Here is a 24,805-nt window from a genome sequence, read left to right as displayed (position 1 = left end):
TTTCAACCGTCTATTTCAAAGGAGTTAAAACCAATAAATATGTAACCTCATTAGATGCTGAGATAGTACAGTAATCTCTACTATTTTTGGTCCCTCCTTTCTCCCTGCACAAATCTTTCTCTGTCACCACATCCTCTTTGCGGAAACATAGATTTTATTCATGAGGTCTAGAGTTGGTTGAAATATTTTTACAGAATTAAACATTTAACTGGGTTAAGTTATTTTTATGAAAAATGTCCTTTTTACAATTTTGGTGTTTTTTCCTAATCCAAGTGTTTTAATATTTTGTCAGAAGAATGAGTTTTTTGAATCATTTTCCCATACTTTCTGGTTATCAAAACCTTTAAATATTTTTGACAGGCTCTGTGCATGTCAAAACTGACATTTTGATTGAAATATCCGCCCCTAATTTAATTTTATTCTATATTAAAAGCAGCCTTTCTAAAATCTTCTCCTTTTTTGTCCTCAGATGTTTCACATTAATTGCATTTCACAGTGCTCTTAATCTCCCTTAAGGGCTTCATCTTCATCACATCTTTTTCCTGAAGTTATTAAAATTGGAGATTGTTTTTGGTGTTACGCAACTGATTTCTTAGACAACTGTAGTGGACTATTAGGTTGCTTAACTGAAACCTCTGAGTGACTGAAAGGCCTGTTATGTTAATCCAACATATATACATTCTTTAAATGCCATTTTATGGCTAGATGTAATGATGTATCAAAAGTCATCAAATTCTGACTTCTGACCATATAAAACTAATCTTAATCTGGGGCTAATTTCTGCATCATTCCCCAATTGTCAGGCTTCTCTAGTAGATTGGTTAGAGCCATAGCCTAAATTATCCAAACAGGAGGTTCTTATCTGTCTTTGAAAATGCTAAGGAAAAATAATATCAATAGCTAGCCTTTATAAATACTGTTCTTGTACTGCAGCTTTGATGTGTAGAAAAGATTGTCATGTTTCAGTATAGAGGAATCATTGCTGTATGATAATATTGTGTTAATATGATTTTTTGGCACTTTACTGATCCAGACATAATAGTTTTATAAAACATTGGTTGTGGATTGGATGACAATTTAATAGTATATCAGGAAGTAGATCAATTAAATTTTAGCATTTGCCCTATCTGTTACCTTTAGTGCAGGAGGCAATTAAAAAACTGTTTAAAGTGTGTGTGTATCCTGTCCTCTAAATTTTCTTGAGGAATATGTTAAAATATTTAATACATTTGCTTTTCTGTTGTATAAATGCTTTGCTTTTAATCATATTGTATAAAATGAGTGTTCTGTAACATCAATGAGAATAAAAAATTCATTAGGATTTTTTTCTTAGCTTGCGATTTAAATGTTACCAAAGAATACTAAACCACTTTTCTAGCAAATATGAGATTGCTGTAGCTCCACCTACTGCCTACTCAAATATACAACACAGCGGACTTTTTAAAAAAGGCATCATAAATAGACACTTACAAATACATTTATATAGGCTTTCTAAAGTCATACTGTAGTTCATTTTCTTAAGGGCTCTCTCTCCATCTCTGCCTGTAAAAAAAAAAACAAACAACAAACAAACCCTGTTCCATTACACACAGGTATTACCAGCTTGCATTTTAAAAACTACACATTGTTTAAGCTTTTGATATGCAGTTTCACTGTTCAGTTATCAGTGCAACAGTTTTAAAGTTGGGGTTCAAAAATGCCAGAAGATAAGAATTTACCTTCTGTCTTCCATAACATATTTGCAAAGGGAGAAGCTGAAGAAAACAAAAATTCACTATCTGCTCAACTGCATGAGTACAGTGGAAAATTAGATGCTGAAGCAGCCAACACAATGGTTTTTGAGAGCAGTGTGATGAGTTCAGTACCTGTCTCAGGGTAGCACCCTTTGCCCTTCTCTGATTTCACTTGTCCTTTCCCTGGTAACTTTGAGTACACAGTGATTCACTGTGGTACACAGCACAAATCAACTGAAGATTAGTTTTAGTACTTTAATTCAGTCAAATGGAGATTACATATAATCAGTTGCAGCAGACACACTAATGTCTACTTTATTATATTGTTCATATTTACAGAATGGGTCTATAACTGCTTATAGTAATATATAAAGGAGTGCCAGACATTCCATAAGGAAATAACTTCTCTCTTAATTTTAGTTCAATGTCATGGGTGAGTCATATGGCCTGGCAAAATTTTATTTTAAATTCTTGCAAAACAAGGTTGTAGTATGGTATTTCTTTGGTCAAAACCAGCTACTAATAAAATGCATACCCTAAAAGTGGAACTAAAATAGAGCCTGTACCTGCAACTCTTGAAGTTGAGAGAGATTTTCCTATTGTGTTTTTATTGTGTAGTGCAACTTCTCAATTCTAATGAAGGGAATAAGCTCCAAACATCTTTTATACCTGGTCTCCTTTACAATGAAAACAAAAAAATTGTTCAGTTTCCAGTAGGAAATAGTCTGGCACTTCCTTCTAGATTTTTGTGAGGGAAGATGGAATTTTTCCCATACCATTATAAATCGTTCTCAGCTGATGGTCCATGTTGATTGACAGTATGTGCCATCATAGCTGACAGTGCCAACTCTTACTGTGTCATTGAAAATGTTCCTCTGAGTTTTATTTTCAAAAGACTGATCATTTTTGTGGATCCCAGTTTTACCTAAAAGAACTCACCTGACAAAAAGCTAGCTATGTTATACTATTCCTGCACCTAACAAGTTAGCTACGGTGGAACCTGAGAATGCAGGTTCTTCAGGGCTGTCCTGAGGAGACCAGTGTCCTGCAGAGGCAACTGAGGAATTCCATATGCAGAAGCTGCTCAGAAGAAGCTAAAGCCTAACTAAAGGTGTTTCCTGGTCCTGGTTTCTTCTTGGGTTATATCTGATAAAGGCAAGTCTTGTAGCAAAATGAAGCTATTGACAACTGGGACTTCTGTGCCACTTTTCCAGCAAAATCGTCCTCATCAGTTTATAAAAGCAATCCCGAACAATTAGCTGAGATTTGGCTTATCCAGTCTAACCTTTGTATCATGCCTGCTATCTTGCATTTTGAGTATACTGAAAACCAAAACACCTCTGTATCCACTGTAGCTAAATAACTCAAGTTATTTTGATAGATTACTGAACAGTTGAGACTGCATTTTCAGTTTAATGGTTTGTGTATTCATTGTTTTTAGTGAAATCTGTGCTGATGGAAAGGGCTTCATTATAGAGCTGTGGAAGAAAGGTTTGCTCTGGGATAGCATTTTAGGAGTTTTGTGGATTCCCCTTGCCACTGTGGAACATGCGACAGATGTAAGTTGACTTTCTATGGAAATATAAAACTAAGTAAAGTCCAATGAATTTCTCATTCTTAGCATCCCCAAATACAATAATGACATTTATGATTGATGTATATTTCTATCTCATTTTTTTCAATCTGTAATACTGAGGCATAATGCACATGTGACTTTCAAAGTGACAACTCATATGCATTAGCTGTATACCCTGGAGAAATGGCTCATATATTGAGTCAGGTATAATTCAGTAAGTGGGTTAGAGTTCATCTGCACTCATGAATTATTAGGGAGGCAAGGGCAGTTTGGTTTATATGATTAAAGTGAGGGAATTTCAAATTGATGTTCCTGGTCTGGCTCTTCATTTTGTGACCTTGGGTACATCCCCTTTAAAATGGGCAAAATACTGTTGTTCTGTCTCTCAAGGGAAGTGGCCATTGTCTTAAAGAGGAAAACAGAAATGCCCCGTGGTTAATACGGAAGAAATTAATAGAACAATGACCACATAGAGAAGGATGAGTGGAGAAAATGGGTTAATCCCAAGAGTTATCATGTATGCAGCATAGTCATAGTTAGCCACCAGAATGAGCATGCATGCTCTCAGTAGGCTAGAAAATAAAGAAAAAAGTTTTCTGGGAGGCTGGAAATACTGAAGCAATCTGCAAGTGTTGCAAAATTCTCTGAAAAAGTAAGAGGTACCTTATTTTAATACTTCACAATTGTCCCATTCATTAATATGCGTTCCTACACATAGTCCATGGAGTCTGTTTTTAAAATAATAACTCTGAAGAGGAATTTAGTCTTTGCAAATAAAATTAAGTTTACCTTCTTTAAATTTTCTAAAAAAACCAAAAAAGGCAATTGATGAGATAAAGGAAAGAGAATCAGAAAACTTCTTCCTACAGCATCTCCCATCAGTGTCTATAGCCATTTCTTTATAGGAACTAATATTCATATATACACTGAGCTGACATTTCAATGATTCTACTCAGAAAATGGAAGCAGGGGAAGAAAGTAATACTTGCATAAATTGTAAGTTGTTCTGTATCACTGCTGCCAAGTGCCATTTCAGGCCCCACAGCAAGTTGTTTTGCTCTGCTACCCTACCTATTGAGTTACAACTAGCTGACACAGAGGTTGTAGCTTAACAGTAAATACTGAAACTTTAAACAAAGATGCAAGAGTAGAGATTGCTTCTTAATTTCTTCAGACCCTCTAAGGCTTCATTTATAACCAGACCATTGTGGAACTTTCCTAGTTATTTATCCTGCTCATCTTAACCCTGCAGCTTTGCTTTGGGCTTTATAACTCAAATAACCTATAAGGGAGCATTACTTCAGAAGCTCTTTTTTGGCCTTGTTATTAGCATATATTGATTGCTTCAGTCTTGCTAGAATGTATTTGTCTGGCACCAGTTCAAAGGGGAAGCGGAAAATCTCAGTTCATAAGAGTAATTTTCAATATTCATCTTTCTTGCAGCTTAATCATCTGACTGTTTTAATGTGGATTTGTATATAGTGTAGAGCAAATAATTTATTTTTTCAAATTCCATGCCTGTGAGAGAATTTGATGAAGTCCTAACTACACAAACAAAAGTTGGAAGAGTCTAGAATGGATCCTAAGTCTATTGGTGTCATAAAGAAACTCCTGTTGACTTAGGGGAACCTTTATTCAGGAAAAAGTGGATAATGCTATAAATCCTACCGAGGTAACTTTCAGAATGTTTTTTTTCTAGGAAGGTCCAGGTACCTGGTGGACGTTGCATTCTGAAGTAATAAAAAATGGGGGTGAGATTCAAGGCACAAAAACACCAACTTCATACGAGATCTTACTGGATGTCTACTTTGCACGACCATTTGGTGAGTTATGGATTGAGGTCTCACTCCAATTCTCCATTCTATTCCCCCTTAAGTTCCTGAAGTACAGTGGCAAATAGTAATTCTTCTATAGAATCTTAAATGCTTATTCTTCACTGGAGCACTTGTATAATTGATACTGGTAAGTAATAAAATCGCTGAGAGCCACTTTCCATGAGGACGTGGATGAACCATTTCACTGGTTAATGTTCATCCACATGTAGATTGTAGAGCTAAAGAAAAACTTCCTCAAGGCTCAATCTACTAGAGCCTTTGTGTTATAGCTCTGTATAACAGCTTTGACCAGCTGTTTGCACAATGTAAGTTTTAGTAAAATCTAGGGCTTCACAGCAATTTTTATCTTATTAGTGAAGATTCTCTGCCTCTGACCAGAGCATATGAAGATGAAAACTGCATGTATGTGTATGAAAGTAGTGTATATGAAGGTAGAAATGGAAACTGAACATCAAATAATGCATCACCTCACATTATTTCCAGATATAAGGAGATTGACTTTATCAAGATTATGAATCCATCTATATAATGTTGTCCAATATGCCAAATAAGTTCACAAAGATAAATGAACTTAATATTTTACTCTTTAAACAGTCTAATGAACTATGGCTAAAAAGACTAATCCTAAAGTTTATACAAGAATAAAAGTAAAAAACATGAAATGTGAACAAGAAACATTATTTATCTTCTGAAAGGGAGAAAAAGAAGTCATACCAAAAATATGGTCTTCATCTGTTTAATATTCTTTTCCAAATGCATTGTCTGAAACTGAACTTGGCAACACAGCTAATGCTGATTAGAGCAGACTAGTTATTTCCGATGTTTGAGTGTAATCTGCATGACCTCATTCCTGTTAATACATGTGGTAGAATGTATACCTTTTCACCGAGTTAACTGTGGATTCTTATGAGTCACAACAGGGCCTACATCCTTTTTAATAAATTACTCTTTATTTAGTACTACTTAGCCAATAAAACATTTTAAAAGATAACCTAAGCTCTAGTCACATTCTGGGTTTTGTTTGGGTTTTTTTTTCCCCAGCAGCCACAAGCAATTTTCAGTTGTCTGAGTAAAAATTCATATGGAATAATTTTTTTCTTGCTATTTACATGTGCCTCCATCTGGATTATTCTCATGAGATAATTTTATTTCCTTTAAGCACAATGGAAAGTGTACATATGTTGAATGGACTGAGTCCTTCAGTATAAAAAGAGAACAGTAGTACAATGAAGGCAGGGTTTATAAAGATGATGACAGAAGAGGACAATTTGTGTAGTAACAGTGGAATACCCATTATAAAAGGAGAAAAACTGCCACAAGTGGTATTTATTCTATGTGCCATACGTTCTTGAAACCTTCTTTGAATCAGCAGAATGTTTTATGTCATTACATAGCTTTCATATCTAGAAACCTAGCACAAATCGTTTATAGAAACCCTAATCTTGTGTTTACAAGCTGTAAATTCAGGTTGTTACTGATTCCAGGCTGCTACTTGGAGGGAGTGTCGGTTTGTAGGTTGATGTCTGTATTCTGTTTCCAAATAAATATATTGTTTTAAAGACAGTCCTTGGGACTGTCGTCATGGAGCACGGTGGGAATCCTGTAGAGGTCACTCTTACACTGTAGTTTTCTGCGCAAAGGGAAGAATTCAAATGCATTACCTCTTGGGTGTTGAGAAAGCCACATGTTTATCTTTACCCTCTGCTTGGAGTTTGACTAAGGCATTACACTTTGATTGCTTATTCTGTTTAATGACTCTCAGCACACCTGTGACCAGCTGAGAACCTGTCCTTGCCTATTGGACTTGGTACGGCCTCTTTGTTATGACAAATTACTTCGGAAAGGTAGAAGACCGCAGTTATTTTTCACACTTCCTGAAAGATGCCCATTTGAGAATGCCAGACACTTGGTAGACATATAAGAGCCTTCCGCACTGCTTTAACACTATGGCTTCATTTGGACTTGAAGCACTGCATGCAGTACCAGGGAAGTGTTTTAACAGTGGTTCATTCATGAGTACATTTTTCTAGACGTATCACCTAATATTTGTTGTGGTAGTAACAAAGTTGTAACTTCACCATTGTCATCTAGACTGAGCTCCATTAAAAGGCCGCTAAGTAAAAGGAGAATCTCAATACATTTAAAATTCTGCAAGCAAATTCACAGTAATAAAATATGGACTCTAGATAAATACTACAGCTGAATTGCAAACACTTTTAATGCTTATAAAAGTCAATTTTTAAAATATCAGATTTTGTTATGAAATTTTTCTTCAAAATTATTAGGTCATTCATGTAAGAGAAGACAGAAGAAAATTTAAAGGATGTCACTTATGTTTTGTTCTTAAATGCAACATAAGAGACATACATCATACTCCTTAACATTCAGTTATACCTTACATAGAGAGTATAAGCTAAAGAAATTGAAAATAAGTTTACTTAAGTGGAATGTATTTGGTAACAGCTATAATGTTGAAAGTAATTTGTGTGACTTGGGAACTAGGATCTCATTTTACCAAGTAACCTACTGAAAGTCAACAGGAGTTTAACCTCATGAGTAACTTTGGAAAATGCCAAATGCCATGCAGATATTCACCTCTTAGGCTCTAAACACATTATCACTTTCTGCCATATAGATAAATTAGCAAATGAGGATATGAGGTAACAAGAATGAAGTAACAGTGATGAGATTAATCTCTGTTTCTGCATTACTCACCATACTACTTCACTGATACACCAAGGGATTAGCAAATGAGAAAATGAATTGTTCTGATACAGTTTTGATCAGCATAAAAGGTCCTGAAAAATCATAGCAGAGTGATTTGGGAAAACTCATGTATCAAAGTAAAAATTTCTAGGTACAGAGCACCTTAATGTAATAATTCACATATACTTACAACCTAAAAGCTGACATTAATTTACGCTGTAGGAAAACCACAAGATTTGTTTGTTTTCCAAAGTACTATCTTTATCTTCTCTTTGTTTCACAACAGCATTGCTTTTATTTTGAGCAAAAGATATAACATAAATTTTACTTTTTGGCAGCTAACCAGGTGTGAGTAAACAGTGTAAAAGGAAATATCAAAAATAGAAGAAGAGAGATGGGCACACAAATTCTTCTAATCAGTATGGAAGAAAATTTCCTCATACTTGGGGCCAGATCATGAACCCTTTCCTCTCACTAAAGCTAATAGGGCAACTTATAGAATAAAATGTTCTGCAGGAAATCAATTTGTACCTACAATTGCAGATGAGACTTGCCAGGTTTTTCCAAAGAAAGAGATAAGAAAACTTGAAAAGACAGATCTAGGCCAATAGCAGGTGGAATTAAAGTAAAATCCGATTCCTTACTTAAAACACAGAACAATAAAAATCCAAACAAACAACCCCTCCCCAAAAATTAAAAAAATAAAACCCAACAAACAAACAAAACCAACCCACAACAAAAACCTCCCATCTTGGAATGCTGTGCATGGACACATAAGCAGTACATTGCCAGTTAAAGACTGAAGCTGGACTGGAAAATTAAGAGATCGGTTTTCTTCCCAATACAGCAATAACTCATTGTTCAATTATAAAATGAACTATTTCCAAGTTTGTGTTAAAAAAAAAAAAAAAAAAGGAACTGGTTCAGGTCTCTTGAAGTTTTCAAAACAACAATCAGAAGGTGACCTTGGAACTGTATTTCTGCTGTTCTTATAAGAAGTGATTTAATTATAATAATGTTGTATAATTGACCTGATTAATTCCCTAGTGCTATAAATTTAATGGTTTAATTTCATTAATATAATGTGTACTTTCTCTTTTAGAAGTTTCTTCTGTAAAATGGACTGAAGGATTTCTAGCAGCTTTTTCTTTTTCTACAGATACCCACAAAGATTTAAATTGCAGAGGCTGGCACAGAGGAACGTCCCTCCAAAGTACAAGACATTCACATCAAGATACACATGCTAGTCTGTCATCCATGCAAAGTAGTCTCAGCATACAAGAAAGCAAATTAAGGTATTTTGATTTGTCATATCATAACATTCATTGTTTTGGGGTTTTTTAATTTCTGAATGAAATTGACACATATACAATTATTTTAAGTAAGAATGTGACTGGAAGTTTTTATAAACGTATAAAATCACAAGGCCTATGTTTCCATTACTATGGTGGGACAGAACATGATAAATCTTCATATTCTATTAAAAGAAAAAACATGAAGAGTACTGTATACTTCCAAACTAATCTGCAAATATGTGTGCTTTCTCAATGAATCATCGGTGGTGAGAAAAGAGGATTTTAGCCTACAAACAAATGTAGGTATTAAAGGCAACCAGAAATATCCTTGGTGAATTCCTACAAAACAAGAATATGATCTATTAACGATGCAAAATGGATAAATAACATTCTAGATATTTTGCAGCAGATTGTTATGTGCATACAGGTGGCTTCAGAAGTGCAAATGTATTGATGATTGGTTTTCATTTGAGGTGATGTTGTAAAGTACAATATTTTAAAGACAATGCAGATATTAGCTTTTATATGTTCTTTAAGGACAGATATAAGGTGAAGCAAGTTCCTTTCAAACAAAAGGAACATCCGCCTGCGTTGTCCACCTCCCTGGGTCACCAGAAGAGTTTTTCTCGCCATTCAATGAACCAGGCTGGGAACTGATTTGGAATAAAAACTGAAACATTTTGCCAGGTTAGCTCAGCTTTGTGGTCCATTTAACTTAGCAGGTGCTGAAATACTTTGTGTCAGCATAAAGGAAGAGCAGAAATGAGAAGGGGCAGTTCTAGCTTATTCTGGTTCAAAGTGTCAGGGGATCAACAGTCTAAACAATAAGACGTACTGAAGCATGGAACAGGTAAAGCTTTTGACAGAGCTCCGAACAACTGAACTCCCTCTTGCAACAGGAGGCATTAGAAAGTCTGATGTTACTGCTATTTGCATTACCTTTTACAATTACTTTCCAGGTCGTCGTTCACAAGCAGTGTGCTGCCTGCATGACCCTTTAATTTTAATGTCCACAAGACATTAAAGAAATTAGAACTGAGACCAATAGGAAGAACAAATAACATTTCTTAGAGTGCTCAGTGAGTCAGCAATGTTGACAGACGAGTGGTCTGTAAGAATACTCGTTATTGTCTTTCTGAAAACATATTACGTACTCTTTGGCTAAGCATTGAGAACACTTCAGTGGTATTAAAAATGCAGAGAATTGTAGTGTTCTCTGTGGCAACTGTGACTGGGGGGGGTGGGGGGTGTCTAGATTGCCTTACTTTTTAAACAATCATATCTGCAAAATCTGCACAACTGAAACACATAGAGGAGTCACTTCGGCAGCTCATTGGGAGCCCTGCGTTTCTCTGATAGCTTTCAACCATGTCGCACAAGGTGGAGCAGTAAGGCTCCTTCTTCCCTGCCTAGATCACGTGCCATGGATGCAGCAAAAAACAGTTCACCCAACGTTAAATTAAAGGCTATACAAAATGTGAAGAACTGCTTACAACCAAAAATAAGGTAAAGAATTCAAGGACCCTGCCACAAACTAAAAACTATGTGCCAACCCATCAAATGAAAATTCTTGATAGGAGCAGTGAGACGTGAAAATGTTTGTTGCATAGCTATATCTTCTGTAAACACTGTACTGTATGTGACAGCAGTTTACATCAGGAGTACTAATGACACAATTATAATACCCAGAGCAGCATTAAATTGATGCCAACTTGTAGTGATGTTATTGTTTAGGTAACATCTATTAACTTCCAGCTGCTTTTTACAAACCACAAAGTTTTAGACAGCTTTGCAGTATATATTGCTGTTTAAGTATTGCAAAGATTTTCTGTGTGCCTTGTTTGTGTTGAGACACTAAAATGCCTTCCTCGTTCAGATATGGGATGACAGAAGTGATAGGATAATGGAATTTAACTGTTAGGTTTGGTTCCTTGGACTCCTTGGTATGCTGAAAGTTCCATAGGTGGTTTTGGTTTCTTAAAGGATCCTACACCAGTGGATAGTTGTTTCTGTGGAGACTGGTTTCACTGTATCTTCTCTTTTCCCTGTATGTTCTTGGGCTGTGATTTTACAAAGCAGTGTGTTCAAAAGCAGAATTGGCTTAATTTCTATTGCTTGATCCTGATCTCAGCTTGCTGGTGGTACAAGTCTTTGTCCTCATCCTATTAAAAAAAGAAAAAAAGAAAGAAAAATTTTGCAAGGTCGGTTGTTTTAAAGGCAAATATTTTACCTGAATAATTTTACAGATTTGGTAGTGGCTAGTGCAAATAGTTGTTCTAGTATTCCATTGAATAGGTACAGATACAAGGGGTAGGTGATGGGAAGAAAGTTAGAATTGTTGCTATCAGCTTTGTATTGTGGAACTGCAGATTTAGAGGAGACAAGAATGCCTGTGAGTGCTTGCCTCTGATCTAAGTGGAATAACTGAGCTATCACCCATATTTAGAAGCTAACTACATGAATTGTTTGTTGGTTTTCTAAAACATCAGAGCAATGAAATGTCTAGCTATTGCTTTTTTGAGGTAGAGAGTAAACAGTGTGGAACTAGAGATACTGGTGAGTGAAAGGTGACAGGCAGCAGACTATCATCATCTGTTGGAGCACTCCCTGTTCAATCAATATTTCTCATCTCTGATATTCTGCCATGAAAAAAAATATTCATAAATGCTCATGGCGATGAATGTTTTGCTTAGTGGGATTACGGTTAGCTCTGCTTCCTCTGTATGGAGAGAGAGACTCCAGAGAGCAGTTCAGTGTAGCTGCTGCTCTTAATCACCAGTCTTGATACCTAAACCTAAGGCTTTGGTGAGAAGATCAGTTTAATCTGGTCCAAGACTGTGCCGAGAAAACTAGACTGGAGGAACATCAGATATCAGTTAGGGTAAGAAGATCAAAAGGATGTCTGAACAAAAAGGTTATATATAATTAAATAAATGTCCCCTTTAAAAAAAACAAAATCTTAAAAGCTTCTCCCCAACAGGTCTTAGGTGATATGGGATTTTGTGACTAACAATAGATGGTTAAATGTCGTGTGCTCAACAGCTCAATATATACTTCTTCATTTAAGCTAAATTGGACCTATTGACAATGTTGCCTCGTAAGGCTTTGTGCAACTGTCCTGTTCTCACCCTTGGGCATGTATCTCCATAGGGTTCAGCTATTGGATAGCGAGTTTCTGACAGATTCAGAAAGGAAGAGAAGCAAGTCCTGACATGATTTGAATGTTGTAATTAAATGATTACATTTGGAGAGCAGGAAAGGCATTTGATTCCATTTTTGAAGCTAATGTATTTACCTAGGCAGGCTACCACATTTTCTGGAAGTGTTCCAGAAGGGAATTAATTTTTTTATCTATTTGCTTTGAACAAGCAACAATGCTGTGGAAAAAAAGATAAGGGAAAGATAATTGCTGTCTTTCTGCTTCCCTGAGTATGGAAGGTGATGATGCATAATGAGTGGAAGGGGCAAGGAATGAAGTAGCAACAATTGTATTACTTCCATGCCACCACCTTCTGTCGAGTGGAGTTGAGTGCTCAGGAGGGAGTTCAGTCAGCCTCTAAGAACATCACTCAGCAGTAGTCTCTGAGCAGAGAGAGCTTTCTACGTGTTGGTGTAATCACTTCCCTTCTGCTTGAAAAGGCAAACTGGGGGGGTGGGGGTGTGTGCTATCTCTACTGCTGATTTTGGCTTTCATACCAGCTGTTGCAGACTGCATTACTTTACGTTCATGGTGTTATCCACCCATAGTAACTCAGGAAAGACACAGTCTCTGAGCAGCTGACACTCAAAGAGGTGTGTTGTCCTCATGAGGGATAGAACAGGCTCTTGGGAAATGCGGTAGGAATATATGGAGCGCCAGGCACTTGGCTCATGTTTAAGGCATGTCTAACAGCACTGGTACCAGAAGAATAGCTCAAACACAAGAGAAAAGATGGTAAAAGCTATTACGTTATTAAGTTATGTATTCTCTGAGAGAATAATACGCTGTGTATGCACTTAAATGACCTTTTCATGTACAGTAAAAAAGGAGAGTCCTCATGCATGTAGTTTCAACACAAAATTACTAGGAAATAAAGGAGTCTGCAAAAAGATCATCAAGCTCACGGATGCAGTTAGCCAATAGACCGTATATATACAAGGTGCTACAGCATCTCTTTGGCTGTCGTGATCCTTGGCCTGTTTACATTTACTAGGTCCTTCCTTAGAGTGAGAGCTGTCAGTAATGGCAGTATTCAAGAGCTATTTCTCTCTATTTTTCTAAGCACATGTCCAGTCATTAGCATATCATCTGGGCTGACATGCCTTTTTCAGCAGAGGCCTGAGCCTCTGAGCAGGTTAAGCTAAACCAAAAGAAATTAACCAAACCTGACTACAGAATTCCTTCCTTTGCCTCTTTGTGGCAGATAATTTTATTGAATTTAAATGAACTTTTCTGTTACTAAATTGAGGGTCACCACTGAATTACAAGATAATATTTTTAAATTGAAAGTTTTTTTCATTTAGCAATAAGTATTTTCAAAGATTATGAGCTTAATTAGAGATGTGTATTTATTCAAAATAAGTGCATTTGTACTATAAAAAAACATGAGAAAAATCTGAGAAGTTAGGGAAGTAGATTAGCCTGTTTGTTTTGGATGGCTGTATTAAACACCAAATTTAACTATCCTGTAAATATTTAAGTATTTGTGTACAAAATTTCTTCATTAATCTATTCTTTACACTGATATTTTTTGTCAATTCTTTGGTTACACACATAAATATGTGTTTATGGCAGTTGACTCTAGATGTAGACTGATAGCTTTGAAGGATGTTGTAAATGATTAAGTGACTTCTTACTAGAGCAATATATTTTCTCCCAAAGTCTTTAACAAAAAAAAAAAAAGAGAGAGAGAAAGGGAAAATACCTTTACAAAAAAAAAAAAAAAATCTGAGTTTTGCTCCAATGAATGTAATTTCTTCATTTTGGCTGTGCATAGTAACCATACGATAAATCAATTGGTTCATTCTGTATGCATTATTAGTATCCAGTGCTGAATGCCACTATTTGCAAGAATAAGGATTTCATGGTTAATCTCTTTGGTACTATTCAGGTACAAACATGTTGCTGTATATCCAGAACAGCCAGAAAATTACGGATTTTATACCAGAATGACTGAAAACAAAGTGCCTTATAATTTAAGATTATATAAATTACGGAGAAGGACACAATGAATGAGTACTTCATATACTTAGATGCTGCTTCTTCAGGAAAAATATGCATATAAGTACTTGAATTATACTCTTCAGTAAAATCATACTTTGCACGTGTGCTTCTTGTGTGTCTTCATACGCAGGAAGTAACATATACATCTATTGTATTAACAGTATGGTATGACATAATTGCCTTAAGCTACAATGATTTGAATTAGAACCACAGATAAGTGAATAAATTACATACAATATTATGAGAAATGTTAAAGATGATAAAAAGCTTTAAATGAAGACTATATGTTCTATTTACAGTCAAGCTACAATAGCATAACAATGAATTAATCTATGCAACTCATATACTTCCGACTTGAAACACATAAATAATAAAATAGTACAATCAATGCTGGTATTCTCAATAAGTTTATAGTGTTTCTTCTGGAGACATTTCACTTAACTGGAAAATTAAAATGGAAAATACTCTTCACAACTGAAACCATTAATCTAGATCTCAGAATAACCAGAATAAAAAAAGAGCATTTTTAAAAATTACTGTTTTGAACAACTACGGTTTAAAACAAAAGGATTATGCTGAAGAAGTACACTTCAGAAAAAAAATAGGCATCAAAACCATAAGCTTTTATGTTCCATTTTGAAAGGAACTTAGTCACTCAGCTTTTGAAAATGTTACTCTCAATATCTTGTATTAAAATGTTTGCTGTATTTTAAAATCAGCAATCAAGTACATTGTCAATATTAATGGCAATAATTAGAAATTATTAATGCTGTGGTCCACAGTTAATCAACTAAACAAAGTACTATGCAAGGGCCTGTCAATCAGAAACTAAACTGAATGGCATAAAATTGATTAGGGCTATTTCCAAAAGAAGCAAAATTAAACAAAAGATTTCTTTTAAAAACCAATCAACCAACTCCCCAAAAACTGCAACCCTAAGGAAGTACAGGAACACAGATAAGGATCTTTCTTCTTTTAAAAGGAATATTGGTAAGTCCTGTGATATTTGTCTTCTCTGCAGACCTATAAGTCATTGGACAAGGAGGGAAAAAAAGGCTTGATTACATAAAACCAATATTCATTCTTCAGGTTTATTTATGTCTACCTACATAGGCTATATGAGTAGATGTTGTCATACATTCTTATATTCACACGGGAAATGAAGGAGAGATATACTGCCTACAAAACCATGCTAGACCTATATAGATTTTATGGATAAAGATGGTTTTGAGTATTTGATTCTAAAGTGTTTGGCTTTGACAGTGTTTCCTCCAATCTAATGTTTTAGGTGATGGTAACTGCTGAGTGTTAAAAGGGGATATATTACTAAAATTGGACTTCATGATCTGCAACTGCTAGCAATGTTGATTTTAATGTCATAGTCATTAAACTGATATTAATTAAATTAATGTGGTATGGCAGCAACATACAGATTTTTTTCAAACATGAAAACTGAAAAGAAAGCTTAAATGTGAAGTTTCTTAATGCTTAAACATCCTGAGAGTTAAATGGCCTCTTAAAAATGTAATTAATCTTCCCTGTTTTTAAATACTGAGAAGCAAACATTTGCTAAGGTCTAAATTCATTCGAAGTGATCACTTTACAGCCATTTGTACAGTAATCTCTTTAATTATTCATGCCCAGATAACAGCAAATTTGATAGGCAGGCATAAAATTATTTCTAAACCATGAAAATTTCCACCTCAGCCTCTTGGCTACAGGTCAGGAACTCCTGAAACTAAAACCGTATTTCCAATATGTAGCCATAGCTGGTTAAGCAGAAAATGTTTGTCCATATATATTTCTTTTCTGTTGTGATCAGTCAATGACTGTTCCTCAAAGTTATATTACAGAATAGCTAAACATAACCGATCTTCCATGATGTATTATTGTTTCCTTTCATGTCTACTGTGAAAAAGAAGTAAGGTCCAAGAGAAAGAAAAGGAGAAGGCAGGCTAACAAAAAATGTAGGTCACACGTAAGCCTTTTGGCTATGACCGTCCACTGGTTCCCAGCCTTTCAGAACTGGCATGTTGTAAAATATAAAAAGCAGCTGATGTTGTAATTAGTGTGTTTTTTGCATTTAATTATTATTCTGAGGCTGTTCTCTAAAATGAAACCACATGTTACATGATTGCAGTCCCTGTGCCATTGTTTTAGAAAGCTCCAGTTGTATCACTGTGCTTTACTTTCTGATATCTGATACTGCGCTTTTCCACACGTTCGAAAGGTACTACTGCTTCCCAGAGCAGCAGCTTCATTGTTCTGGAAAGTCGAGAGGAACACCTCATAGTATGGCGTTTCATACAAGTACGTGTTCTTTTGAAGTGGTTAAGCTGCTCCAGTCAACACAGTGCTGCGCTCTCACACATATTGTACTTACTGGGGGGGGCGGATTTTTTTGTTGTTTGTTTATTTTGGGGATTGTTGTTGGTGGGTTTTTTTGTTTGGGGTTTTGGGTGTTTTTTTGGAGAGGAGGGCCTCCAAGGAGTACTTTTCAGGCAGGGACTTGGGTAGAATTCAGTTTGGCTAAACATAGGTGTACAGCGCCAATTGAAATTTCCCTGTAATTCCTTCTGGATAGAACTAACAGATTCAAAAGAATATTAAACACTTAGTCTCCTATTCCTCCTCAAACCTTCTATTGATTAGGAAAAATAGTCTAGATAAAACAATTATAACTAATTGAGCTATATCAAATCTATTTAAAAGATAATGACTGAGCCTGGACGCAGAAATTGTAGCTGATACATGTGAATCTTCACAGTACATAGAGAAATTTAGTTTCTCATTATGTGTTCTAGTTTGCCTAAATAGCACATTATACAGGTCTTTAAGATGGAAACTAACATTATTTTCTCATTCCTATACTATCTAGTATGATAGAATCTCTATCTAGGATCTGTGTACTTCTTATATATGAATAATGTTTTTACAATATGTGGTTATTTCCTACAGCACAAATTACTGGTTTCTCATCTTTGCTTTAAATGCAACTAAAAATATTGCGTAAACTTTATTTCTTTATTATATTGGAAAGGCAGGTAAAGCAACCTGTTTTTTCCTTAGCTATTGAAAAAGTATATAAAGGACAATTAGCAGAATTTTTTTAACTAAATGACCATTTTAAGCCCTAATATTAGCAAAAGCTGTTGTACATCTCAGACGAAACTCATCTACTTTAAACTTGCGTTATTTCTCTAAGCTGTTATTGTAATAGTAGACACTCATCGGTGCATTTTCTGAAAGTACCATCTATATGAAAGTACCCTCAGAGTAGAAAAACATAAGAAACATCTGATGTCCAGAATAGTTCAAAATAAGAGAATATGAATCTTAATAAGTGGCTGCTGTAAGTATTTCTTCTTTGATTTGCTGTTCTAAAAGAGTGGCTTTATTTTTTCCTCTAGATAACAGTTTAACTCATGTACTTCTGTGTTCCAAAGGCAAGGTAAAATGGCTGTTTACATCAAACACCCACCAACTGAGTGACTTCCCTGAATATGAACTATTTTCACATATTAAAGAGCATTCCTCTAAGCTTTTTGGCTGCTTGGGCAGCTGTTTTCTACTTGATTTATAGAAAGCAGTGTGAGTAGGAAGGTATTCTGCTTTAGGTGATGTTTGGCTTAGTCGTATGGTTCAGTCATTTAAAACTGCAAATAAATGATGTTATTAATTATTTTACTACAGTAAGGCAGATCTTAAGAGAAAATTGTAATAGGAGCTTACAGTCTTACGTAAAATTAAGCCCTTTCGAATAGCACTGTAGTGCTGAGGTTTCATTCCATTACTCCCCAGGCATAATTCTCACCTGTCACTCAAGCTAACATGGTCATTGATGATCCTCCCTCCTCTGCTGCCCTTTCTGAGTTCAGCTCCACCTTCTTGCTTTCCCCAAATGCGTTTTTCCTTCAGATCTTCTGTGGCCTAGAACTATTGCTCTTGATTGGAGTAAAAGTTCTTTCAAAATCTACTTTAAAAAACAAAACAAAGCAAGTTTCTAAAGAGTTTTAAAGAATGTTGCAGTAACTCTCCACAGCAGGAAAAGTATAGACAAAGTGTGCAATTAGAGTTGGAGAATACTACATCTCATAAATATGGTGAGTTTGAAGTTTAAGAGATTTTTATGGGTTTTGTTATATGCCTCTACTTTGTAACTATGTCAACTTTACAATTGTTACCACTTTTATTCTTATATGTTAAAAAATTTTGAGTGAAGAACATAGAGAAGATGATGAATTAGCAGTTAGCAGTATGTAGCGAAAACATTGTACTTGAAAGATTGAGAAAAAGGACATCGAGAGAATTGAGAAAACAAACATTTAGGGAATTGTCAATTCTGTCAGAAAAACCAATGAATTATGTACAAAACTGTTAAAAGTAGAAGGGAACAAAACAGATTTACTTTAGCAAGGCAAATTGCAGTTTAGAACAAATGATGGTGAGCTGATATGACATGTTGATGTACATTTTCTTTCCTAGAATTATCCCAAATAGATTTTGGTAGGTTATATTTATTTGGTTTTTTAAAGTTGAATGCTTTATTTCACATCATTAAGTTCTCAGTCAGATCTATTAAAAGGATTGCTGTAAAATTATGTAGCGTGCAGCTATGAATCTGATCTTTGTGGCACTTCTGAGAGAAAATCAGCTGTTTTTACAAATACGGAATGCAGAATTAAGGCCTTATGTAACTGAAGACGAGCCGGTGCAGCCAGCTGCTCCCCAGGGGATGGGCAGTCAGGCATGGTGATACAGCACGTGGGGCAGGGGCCCTACCACCAGCGCCCCAACCCACCACCCCAAGACAAGCCTGGGAATGGCAGCAAGGGTCAAACAATAGTGCAGGTGACCAGACAAGTTTGTGGTGATGAAACAGGTCCAAGGTCAAACTGCTAAGTCAACTCTTACGGGTCAGGATCAGGTCTAGCGATGGCAACCAGGGTAAGACACAGCACGATGATCACCAGGCAGGTCCGTAACAACGGAGCAGGGTCAGGTTGAAGCCAGGAAATCAGCCCAAGAGTGAGGGTCGTAGGCAGAGCTGTACTTGAGCTAGAGACTGTCAGTCCTGTAACGTAACCTCAGGCAGGGACCAGAGGCCCAGGGCTGGACGTAAATGGGTCTGTGGGGCTGATGGATCCCCTGGGGAGGCCCCGGGTGAGGCTGGTCTGAAGAAGTCAGTTGGTACACTCAGGGCCCTGAAAGACACACACGCACACACAAAATATTGGTTGAAAATTACTGCTGTGGATTTTTTAAATTATTGAGTTATTGATGATAAATTGAATTGACAAAACAGAATTTTTATTTTAATAGTCCTGTCCAAATTATTTCTAATTTAAAAAAAAAATTACAGCTTTGTATATCCACGTTGTGTCCCTGTAAAGACAGGCATTCTGTTACAGAATTAAAAGGAATCAATCTGACAAAGTGTTGAGCAGCTCTGCTTGGGGTGCTCTGAATAACTTGTAGAAATGAGGTTTTGTATTTTGGATAATTGGTCTAATACAGCGCAATTTTTAAATATACACCTTTTTTTTGGTTTTGAACATGACCTTGTATTGCAATCTAGGAATGAGATACTCATGGACAAACTTCCAGTAGGAGAAGAGGTATAGTGTCTAGTTCTCACACAGAAGATACAACCAAGTTTGATATCCTGCAGTATATATAAAATAACCTACAAAACCTAATTATAAAATAGGTTTTGTATTAAAATAAAATGGAAATATCTTTGTCACATGTCAGAGATTACTATTTGTTTCTTCCGTTACCTGTCCCTATCAGTCCATACTGGTTTGCTCCTCCAAGTAATCAGATGTTATAACTTTCTTTAAATCTTTCAGAAGTGTCTGTTTTGTTTGTGGGTATTGGAAGCGTTCTGGTGATTGTTTTGCATCCTATTATGACTTGATATTGAGCTTTAATTGACTTCATTATTAATATTCATGGGTTTGTATTGTTTGTTATGGTGACAATCTTTCTTGATAACTGACAAATCATTCTGACTTCCCCTGAGATTCTGTGTAATAACATTATTAATCATGATGAATTCTTTAGGTGTGAATGCAATAGGAAAGACTTTTGGATTTTTTTTTTTGTCCTAGATTAAAGTCTATGCCTTCTTAGGTGTTTCTCTTCTCATGTAACTGTATTAACACTTCACTGTTATGCAGTTATTTCATCTTTCATTCCCACAAGGTTTGCAGGCTATAAAGGTTAACACACTTTACTTAGACCTTACTTACATAAGTAGTAATTTATTTAAGTAAGTAGCCTTGTCAGCTTCTGGGAACTAGTTTATCTAATTAATACTTACAGCTGTGTGTAAATGATGTATATTCAATCTCTGCGTAAGTATTCCCTTGAAACTACTAGAAAAGCTGTTCATTTATAGAAAAGCTAAAATAGCCAAATCAAGTATCAGTTCTTGTGCAGGGAAATTCCCTTTGTATGACTTGATCTCAAAAAAACGCCCAAAATGCAGCCTTTTCAGGAGGAGGCACAAGAACTCTACAGCAGGAATCCCTGACTTGGATATCGAAATTCAAGGTTAGAAAAGCAATATAAGCCTATGTAATATGGAGAGATGGCAGGAAGCCAACTGGTTTTTGCAGTGCAAGAGTCGTTTTAAAGATGACTTAAATACGGGCAGATTAGATCTAATTTACAGCAGACATTAACATGCTTTCATATAAAATTTTCCAGTGCTTTAAGCTAAAGAAGTCTATGTAGACACTAGAGTTTCCTGTTATCCTTATTCCTTACTTGTTGCAAATCAAGCTGGATAGAAGGAGAAAATAGGAACAGCATTAGATCCCTAAAGCAAATCCTGTTCTGTTTTTTTGCTACAGCAGGTAAGGATTATGGTAAGACACTAGATAAGCATTCAACATTCTAGTGCAAGAGGAGGGCGAGGACATTTCATGTTATTAAACCAACTGAGAGCTTCTGAAGAACAGATTCCTCTAAAAATTGTTCTTTTTCTTAATTATTAAATAGTTGTTATTATTATATCCTTTCATTAGCTAAAAAGATAAGCCAAAAATCTTACAACTATTCAACGTGATGGAATTATCAGTAGTTTTGTATTTCTATGCTTCACTTAATTTAGAAGAGATGGATTGAATCCACGTAAGGATCTATTTACAGTATGAGATAAGTTTATAATACTCAGACACAGTTTCATGCATGAGGCCAAGTTCAGGCAATAGTCACAGTACAGCTTCTTCTGTGAAACTTCTCTATCAAATAGTGAGAGTTTCACACAATCTTTGACATGAAAGTAAGCTTGCTGGATGTTTTTTCTAAGATTGATTCAGAAATGGAGGGAGAGATCTAGATGTGGAAGTGTGATGTAACACAGTCTATAGGCCCGTCCTACTTCTAAAGGTCACATATTTATTTTGTTTGTTTATTGCGTGCATATACAAAGACATTTATAATACTGATTTTGATTTTTTTTAAAAAGATTAGGCATTGAATACAGAGACTTGATAAAGTACAAGAAATACTGAGTTCAGCCGAATAAAGAAAAACATCTTTCCAGTATAATTTGGAAAAAAAACTACACACATTATTTTTTTGAGTTGAACATACTAGAAGAAAACAGAGGGTTTAATGGTACAGCGTTAAAATAGGTGAGAAATGAGTGACTAACAAATAGCTGCATAGTGGCAAACACAGGCAAAATCTGGAGTAATTAATAAAATTTCTGTGTCAGACACTGTTTTCTTTCTGGGAACAGTCCAAGATGACACTTTGACAGATTCAAGATTGATTAGAAGCTGGCACTTCACTGGCCAGCAGAACAGTGTCTTGCTAGTGTCTTATTCACACTAGCACGTGTTTGTTTGTGTCACCTGTCTTCTGTGATAGCCTTTGGTCTCATCAATCAGTTAATGTCCTAATTGCATGTTCTTTTTTTCTGATAAATATCTTGCACTTGGGGAAACGATGAATGTAGCTATTTCAGCACTGAAGAGATAATATATCTTGGGAGGACTTCTCAGGTAGCAAGACCGCCTTGTAGTATCCTTGTATCCATCAGAAAAGCTTGGAGGTTACTTTGTAAGATGCTAATTTACTGTCTTAGCACACTTTAAAAAAATATCTGTTTTCAAAGCTGCTGTTCTATAGTAATGTAGGGGGAAACGAGCTATTACTGGCATGATACTAAGTATACTAAGATCAAAATCACAAGCTGTGTTTTTGACCAATCTGAATGACAGCTTTCAGTGCAGCTCACAGCTTTGGTAAGAATGGGAATGTAAATATTTTAGGCATGGATTACCGTACATCTCTGCTAGCACGAGGCCTTCAGTTGCAGTGGTTATTCAGAATAAGCTTTAATGTAACTGAATAAGTTCCTCCAGCATAATGAAAATAAGATGCCATCCAGTCTTGCAAACCAAACCTTATGAGAAAGGTGCACATTAAAGTTTGAGAAAAATAGCTCATCAAGTAACAAGAAAATCCCACAATGCTGAATCCAAAATGCATCAACATCTTTTGAGGATGTACACTGTGATTCTGTAGTCTAAACATTTCAAGTGACCTAAAAGGAGTAGGAATCTATGCACTTGATAAATTTATTCCTAAATAATTTTGTGATTGTCTCAAAAGCGTAATATGTCACATTCATTTGGCCGTTACTCTAAACCATGTCCAAGTATTTTTTCTCAGTATGAATTCAAGTTCCTATATAAAACATCTTGCCTTTGTGTGTGTGTGTTAGTTTCTGCACTGATGGAATTCTAACTATTGAAGATTCACAAAAAGAAGATCTGTCAGCATTTTGCTGTCAAAGTGGAATAGAACAGCTCTATCATACTGTAGAGTTGCGCCTTGGAGAGTGTTTAGTTTGTCACAACATGTAAATGGTAGTGTAAATGAAGCTATTTCACAGAGGATCTAACAGAAGGTCTAGAATGACAACTTGCTTTATGGCTTTTTGTTTAGTTTTGCATTATGGGAAAAAAAAGTACCCAAAGATGATAAAACAAACTTCATAATCCAGGATCCCTCAGTTGTAGAACATTTTTCAAATTTTGTTCTTCCCTATTCCTCTACTGGTTCCAATTTAATCCTTCTAAATTGCCATTTCCCAATAAACAAAATGTATAATTTTACCTCTCTGCTTCCTCTGTCAGTGCAGTTTAATTTTTCAAATTATGATCATAAAGATAATTTATCTGACTTCATTTTAGTTTGATCCATTATTCTAGCTGCTGTCCTGTTCATATATGGAAACTACCATTAATCTTAAGCTAATGTGATTTTTCCAGCTCCCTAAAGCTGTATTAGAGTGAGATTTTGCTTCCTTTCACATCACTGACAAAATTTGTATTTCACCTAGAGATCAGTCAGTCCTTTGAAACGCTTAGAGCACTAAATTCAGGTCTAGTGTCTATCGGTAAGTCACAGGATGCCTCAAAGCCTGTGCGAGATGTTTGAATGCTACTATGATGGGTCTTACACAAAAGAAGGCAGTGAAACATATGTATAATTACAATTAAATAAATTATTTTTATTAATTAAATGGTAATTATGTTTGTAAAATTCAGGACAAGCATAATGTGCACTAAATTAATAATGTATCAAATTAGTGACTTTGTCAAATACAGAAGTTTAGTAGTTATCTCCCTTTCCCAGTACCCATTCTCAGCTACACAGAGTATTTTACTATCTATATTTTTTACGACACAAAAGTTTGTTGGGTCATATTGTAAGTCAGAACACTAACAATTATTTTCCAGTTAGGTTATTTTAAAGTAAGCCATGACTTTCCAAATCAGCTTTAACAGAGACAGCAACAACCCATAAATGTATAGTCCGAAGGGTGAAAGCAGACTAGGGAGAGGAAAGTACTTCCCTTGCAGCAAAGAGTTAATTTTGCCCAGGAAGGGGAGGGGTAATCAGGCTGCAGTTATTGATGGGTTATCTTTAGCAGCTGTGCAGATTGGCTCGGGGTATTTCTAAAAGCAAGCAGGAATAGGCATCTTCAGGAAAATATGAAGAACATCAATGTGAATTATACCTAAAAAATCTTGGGAAAAAGTGGAGGAAATATTTGAACTTGGAAAAGATATGAGTTCCACTTTGGGGATAAGTGCGTACCTTGAAACTTCATTCATTTTCTTTAGAGGTGAGTCAAAAGATGTAGGTCTTTATATATGACTTAAGTTCTTAATGATTAGGTAAGTAACCTGAAAAAGAGTGGGGGAAGAAAAACTAAGAACTTAACTAAAGTATATATGTATGTGTATTTTAGTTTCTGTTCATGTGTTACTAAAAGTTTGGATCTGAATGGTTAGAAGATGGATGTTATTGCTGTACTATGTGTTTTAGGCAGGTACACAAGGCGATCTCAAAGAAATCAGAAAATGTTATTTCATTACTGTAGATAATGTTGCTTTCAAAATACAAACTGATAAAATTTACTACCTTGT

The 24,805-nt window shown here is 35.6% G+C and overlaps 1 protein-coding gene across 2 annotated transcripts in view; it reads left to right on the top strand.

The window, feature by feature from the left end:
* The window catches only part of UNC13C (unc-13 homolog C), a 217,713-nt gene that overhangs the window by 4,332 nt on the left and 188,576 nt on the right, over nucleotides 1-24,805 (top strand). Inside the window, exons 4-6 of one of the 2 annotated variants that reach the window (XM_054836497.1) lie at nucleotides 3,175-3,292; nucleotides 5,009-5,132; nucleotides 9,010-9,145. In XM_054836497.1, the coding sequence (XP_054692472.1) occupies nucleotides 3,175-3,292; nucleotides 5,009-5,132; nucleotides 9,010-9,145 (378 nt within the window). Of the gene's footprint in view, nucleotides 1-3,174; nucleotides 3,293-5,008; nucleotides 5,133-9,009; nucleotides 9,146-24,805 lie in introns of those variants that run through there. The other variant, XM_054836499.1, reaches the window with a different exon arrangement.

This window comes from Grus americana, chromosome 10 (genome assembly GCF_028858705.1).
Source record: "Grus americana isolate bGruAme1 chromosome 10, bGruAme1.mat, whole genome shotgun sequence".
Classification (NCBI taxonomy): Eukaryota; Metazoa; Chordata; class Aves; order Gruiformes; family Gruidae; genus Grus; species Grus americana.
This window is presented reverse-complemented; position numbering and strand designations above follow the sequence as displayed.